We start from the raw sequence: 6000 nt of genomic DNA, 5'->3' as shown, positions 1-6000 counted from the left end.
GTATTCTTCATCTGTTACGGCACTGTTACTACAATGAGAATGACTCCAGGAGCTATGCTTCATTGTGTTTGTGAGGTGTGGGAATTCAGGGAGACAGCCAGCGACCTGGATAATCACATCTGCACCAGGTGTACTGAGTTGCAGCTCCTCAGAGGAAGTGTTAAGATACTGGAGCTGCAGCTCGATTGCCTTAGACTCATACGGGATATTGAGGAAGTGAGAGGTAGGAAGCTCTCACCCCTAAGTTCAAGAGGCAGGTAACTGGGTGACTGTTAGGAGAAGGCAGGGAATTGGGCAGTCAGTGTATCTGCGTACCTGATACCCAATACCTGAGAAAATGCCTTCTTCTGACCTCTGTCAAATTAAGAGAATTCCCAGAGGAAAGAGAAGACTCTTCAAGGACATCCCTGAAAACATATTCCAAAAATTTAACGAAACATCCTCATAGCCACTTAGGAAACCCTGGCCCAGAAAGGCACCAAATTTTTCAAATCCCTTTTGTGGTGTAAGTCGAAATCAAGTATGGTGCATGGCCAAGTGGTTAAGGTGTTGGTCTAGTGATATAAAGATCGCTAGTTCAAGCCTTAGCTGAGACTGTGTGTGTGTCCTTGAGCAAGGCACTTAACCACACATTGCTCTGTGACGACACCGGTGCCAAGCTGTATGGGTCCTAATGCCCTTCCCTTGGACAACATCAGTGTCATGGTCCGGTCCGTGAAATCCACATTCCGGTTCACAGTCTGGTCCATGTTCCTTATTCCAGGTTTGCTTGTGGTCCCCAGTTTCTGTTGAGGCAGCTGATTTTCATTTGGGCTGGCTTCATAAGTAGCTTCAGGATTCAGCCTCTGGCTGCTGGATTGTTCCTGTCCAAACCCCCTGTCTGTATCCCTTCCCTTCACGTTCCTCCTGGAGCCTTGCCCTGCCTAGAGCCTTGCATTCACTGCTGTCAAGTTCAACCACTGGAGCAAGTTAAGGAACTGTCTTTCATTGTTTTGAACTCTCTCAGTGTAGGTCTGGCCGACTGCTGCTACCTTGTGTTAGGAACTGTCTCATTGTATTCAGCATTCTGGCCCTACATCCCGTACCTAAGGAAGGGTCCCAGCTCTGTGTTCCATATTCCTGTCTCTTCCTTGACCAAGGCTCTGCATTCCTGTCTCTCCCTCAACCCAGGCTCTGCATTCCTATCTCTTCCTCGACCAAGTGAAGGATTCGGGGTCTCATCCAGTCCCATCCACGTCCAAGAACCTTGCCCTGTCCAAGCCACGGCTTTGTGTTCTCATCTTGTCCATGTTCCTCGCCCAGCCCTGGAGTACCTTGCCCAACCTGGTGCTGGGGTTCCCTTGTCCTGTCCAGGAGTCTCTCGTCCAGTCCTGTTGCCTCTCCTCATCCTGTAGCCTTGTCTTGTCCGAGCCTGGATACGGAGTCCGAGCTCGAGTCAAGACCCAGGTTCTGGGTCCCTGTCCAGTCTCTGGCTCGGAGTCCAAGCCCAGGCTCCTATTTCCCAGTTCCATGTCCTGGTTCCCTATCCTAGTCAAGTCCTAGCCCAGGCCCAGAATCCTTGTCTCATCCGGTGCCTGTGTCATGTCCAGCGTTCTTTCTTCCCCACTTTCCTTGTTTCCTTCTCACGCCTAGTCCTGTTCTAGGTAGTTGAGTGTCTGTGTCTTGCATTGGGGTCCGTTCCCAATGCCCCGTTATGATAATCGGTGGATTGGAGAGGGGAGACTTGCAGCATGGGCAACTGCAGATCTTCCATACAACCTTGCCCAGGCCTCAATCATCATCAAAAATCAGTGGGCAGCCGAAGAAAGAAGAACTCAAGTGGAAGGGACAGGCAATAAACTAACTAACCAACTGCCCCATCGGCCACTTCCTTCACCTCCGACAGAATTTGCGGATATCACGCAGGATTTTTGAAGTCATCATAAAGCCCACAGAACCGAGGGCGAGCAAGTCTTCGGCTACAGGGCCGACTGCCCAAAGCCCAAAGGCCATGTGCAGCTCCAGTAGTTTCCTTCCAACCTGAGCAGGTTTAGCAAACACAAAGCAATATATAATTGGTTATATTGTCAAAGAATCCGTCTTTACTTTCATACCAGACCAAGGTGCATGACTGGTTTTGCTGGGTGTATCTATTCCTGTGAGGCGAAGGAACACGTTTAATTTTAAAAAGGGTAAATTCTATAATAGCTCATGAACCTCTTCAAAAGGTTCTTCATCCCTGGAACCAGTCTAGGGAAAGTAAAATTCCATTTGCTGAAGCCCAGATAAGATCTAAGAAATCGGTTGCCTATTAAACTCTGCGCTGTTTATTATTTATTAGTAACAAGTGAGTCTGCAATCCTGGACTGTGATATTAGGTCGGGCTTCGGATGGGGCAAGCCGATTGCCAAACTTTGCGATGCTTCAGGGACCACGCGTGTTTTCTCGTGCTCCCTGTCCATGCATCTGGATTCTCTACAAACCGTTGTATTTATTGCGAGCTGCTATTTTAACTTGAGCCTTGTGATCTTCGCATGATTTACAGCCCCCGTCTCCGTTATTTACAAGAAAGGATCTAAGCCCCGTCCTCTGGTTCAAGTCCAGCGCTTGATGCGAGCATGTGGGCGAAGTTTAATGTGCCGCTTCCCGCCAGCCGCAAGCCATGCATGTACGTCCAAAAGCGTCCTCATCAATCTGAGTGCAGAATATGGGGAGTCGGATTTTTATCCTCTGTCATCTCGGGCAAACAGGAAATGCCTGAAGATTTCCTCATAGCTCCTACTCCGAGTGCCGCAGAACTTACAGAACTTGTCACTGAAGCACGTTGGATTCCTACAGACCGGACAGTTTCTTTTTATTTCTCCCTGGGCAAGACAGAATCCTTCCGAAGTATTTGTGATAGCAATCAATCAGAGATGGCGCGGAAGCTGCAGTGCGCGGCTCTCATCCTGCTTGTCGGTAAGAAAAGATTTTTTGTTTCGGATTTAACAGCTACGTTTACTCCGAACTTCTCCGTGCTGCCGGTCATTGAGGTTTAATTGTAAACTTATTTCTTCATATCATTTTCGGGCACTATCGCACACTGTTTATCTTCCAGTTGATAAACGTTCTCCCACGTTTGCTTTATTTTTAATAACTTCATTGCCTTATACAATGTAAGACACAAGACTGAAAGGGAAACGGATGTGATGATCAAATGAAAGGAACACGGTGCGAAGTTTATTAGAAACATATTGTCCGAACAAGGTACTGCTACGAGCTTCCATCCCTCTATTCCCGGTTGCTCAGCAGTACAGTAGTGAGGCTTCCAGCTAGCTAATTATTTTTCTTGAAGGTTTACTGGTCTAGAGCCCACTTAAGGAGTTTTAATAATGGATTGAAATTTATTATTGCAACACTTTGAAATGGAGTATCGGGTATCTTCCGGAGTATAGCTTCTAATGGATTTGAATGAGGAAATCTTGGTAAGTCAATTATTTTCTTTGTACAATCCTTTAAAATATCTTACAGTACTATTTAATCCAAAGCTACTATTTCTGAGAAGAATTGAAGATAGATTTACGAGTTCATCCCCTCATTAGAGGAAGAAATAAATGAAAACGGCTGCTTTGTTTTAATGATTTCCATGTGTTGAAAGTTTAGTATTTTGGGATATTATCCTCTAAGTGGTGGTTTGATTGAAATATATTAGGTCCTGAGAGGTCTTGAAAGGGTGAGAGGTTGCTGGTGAATGAGAATATGGAGTTGCGATTACAGTCAGGTTCGGAGACATAATCATATTAAAGGGCTGTGCTGTCCCAAGGGGCTCCATGGCTACCGCTCGCTCCTAATAAGTATTGGTATTGGTTGTTTCCGTGTTTGTCTGTGAAGTCAGACAGCAATGAACACAATCCAAGTGTTATCTCAGTTTACAGGCTAGAGTGTGGGACAAAGTAAGGGAGCATCACTGTAAGTGTACTTCCACGTAAAAACCCCAAATCACCACTTACGTTCTTCTCTCAACTCAAGTATAGAGCACGTCAGAACTCTACATTTAAATCTGAGATTTTAATCATTCTAGGTACGTTACGATTGTGGTGAAGATTATAAGCATTCCTCCTGGTACTACGGCAGTAAATCTTTTATGTGGTACTAAACTAAATGGGAAATGTTTGCTTTGCACTGAGTTTTGTGGTTTAGCTGAGGCAATTGGAAGCTTTCAACGATGTGCACTTTTAACTAATGTGGTCCTCTTTTTCACAGTCATCTTTTCTATGCAGTGTGCTATCAATGGACAGGCTTGTTCTGATAACTCACATTTATCACCTTTCATGGGGGCATTGTAGGAAAGGTGAGCATTTACTGTGCATTGTCAAGGAGCAGTAAACTGACTTCCTGAACTGTTGCCGAGCATGTTTTGAAGCATCTGATAGAAATGACTACTGTTCCTCTAAGCTGTGCAGCCATGCAGCCACACAGTGACTGAAAGGTTCCCATGCACATTGCCTTCGTTGCTGTGCAGCTGGAAATTTTTTTTATATAATGTCAGTAGAAAAGCACCGTGCAGATTTCAGGCCACACAAAATTTCCACCTCAGAGCAATGGTTAGACCGCACAACAGTAGACCATAAAATATAGGAGCAAAATTTGGTCATTTGTCTCACTGGGTCAGCTCTGCTATTCAATCATGGCTGATTTTATTTTTCTTTTCTCAACCTCATTCTCCCACCACCTTCTTTAACCCTTAACACCCTTAAAAATCAAGAACATATCAATCTTCTCCTTAAATACACCCAATCACTTGGCGCCCGTAGCTCTCTGGGCCAATGAACTCAGCAGAATCCCCATCCTTTGGCTGAAGAAATTCCTCCTCACCTCAGTTCATTTTGCTTTGGAGGCTGGACATTCTTGTAGGTAGTCCACACTGCAGGCACAATCTAACTGTGACTAAGCAAGTGACTGTCTAAGGTGCTGAGCATTTTCAAGTTGTGTAAGATCTTCCTTCCATTTCCGTGAAAATTTTCTTTCATCAATGTTCACGGCATGAACATATTTCCATTCATTTTAAGTAGTTCGTATTAGATTCCTGGAATCTGCTGTTTGTAAATATTTCCTTAAGTGTCCTGGCATCAAATGCTTTCAATAGCCAGTATATTACACACTCCCCTTCCCTACAGTCCTGAAAGCCATAATCTTACACAGACCTCTGCACTGCATCATCATGTTTTACTTTATAGTGGGCTATTATGAAATTGATATGAAATTGCAATATTTGTGCTTCTCACATACAAGTGGTGATTGATAAGTTTGTGGCCTAAGGTAGAAGGAGTCAATTTTAGAAAACCTAACACATTTATTTTTCAATATAGTCCCCTCCTACATTTACACACTTAGTCCAGCTGTCATGGAGCATCCGGATCTTGGACCCCCAGAAAGTGTCCACAGCAGGGGTGATTGATAAGTTTGTGACCTAAGGTAGAAGGAGATGAGTTGCACAGCTCTAGTTACATGCACACGTAGGTCAACTCTTTGAGTGATTATGCAGAAAGTTTGGTTAATAGCTCATCTTCTTCTACTTTAGCCCATGAACTTATCAATCACCCCGCTGAGTTATTAACTGATGAGTTATAAACTTCAAACTTTCTGCATAATCACAAAGAATTGACCTGCATGTGCATGTGACAAGAGCTGTATAACTCATTTCCTTCTATCTTAGGCCACAAACTTATCAATCACCCCTTGTAGAATGATATGACAGCGCCCTCCTTGCCTGTCTGAAAAATAAACATCTGTCATTAAATTATCAGTCACTGAAATACTTAATAGGCAGCAACAGTATGCATTTCTGTAATGTACACTGCTACTGCTCTATCATGGTCTATCCAATAACACTACATTTTTGGTCCTCCACTGCCCCACCCTGTCCGAATTGTGCTCTGTGGATTTCACAAGTTCATGCCCAGATACAGTGGCTTGAAACATCCCAAAATGCAGCAGTATGATCCTACATTGCAGAACCTCAGCAACACATTGAGGAAGTCT

General features: G+C 44.3%; 1 protein-coding gene across 1 annotated transcript in view; it reads left to right on the top strand.

The window, feature by feature from the left end:
• The first annotated feature begins 2399 nt into the window (after positions 1 to 2399).
• Positions 2400 to 6000, top strand: part of itga1 (integrin, alpha 1) — a 196077-nt gene continuing 192476 nt past the window's right edge. The window contains exon 1 of the mRNA XM_059989435.1: positions 2400 to 2937. Within this exon, the coding sequence (XP_059845418.1) occupies positions 2598 to 2937 (340 nt within the window). The 5' untranslated portion in view covers positions 2400 to 2597. The remainder of the gene's footprint in view (positions 2938 to 6000) is intronic.

Source organism: Hypanus sabinus, chromosome 14 (assembly GCF_030144855.1).
Source record: "Hypanus sabinus isolate sHypSab1 chromosome 14, sHypSab1.hap1, whole genome shotgun sequence".
NCBI lineage: Eukaryota > Metazoa > Chordata > Chondrichthyes > Myliobatiformes > Dasyatidae > Hypanus > Hypanus sabinus.
The sequence above is the reverse complement of the archived record's forward strand: the minus strand, read 5'-3'. Positions and strand labels throughout refer to the sequence as shown.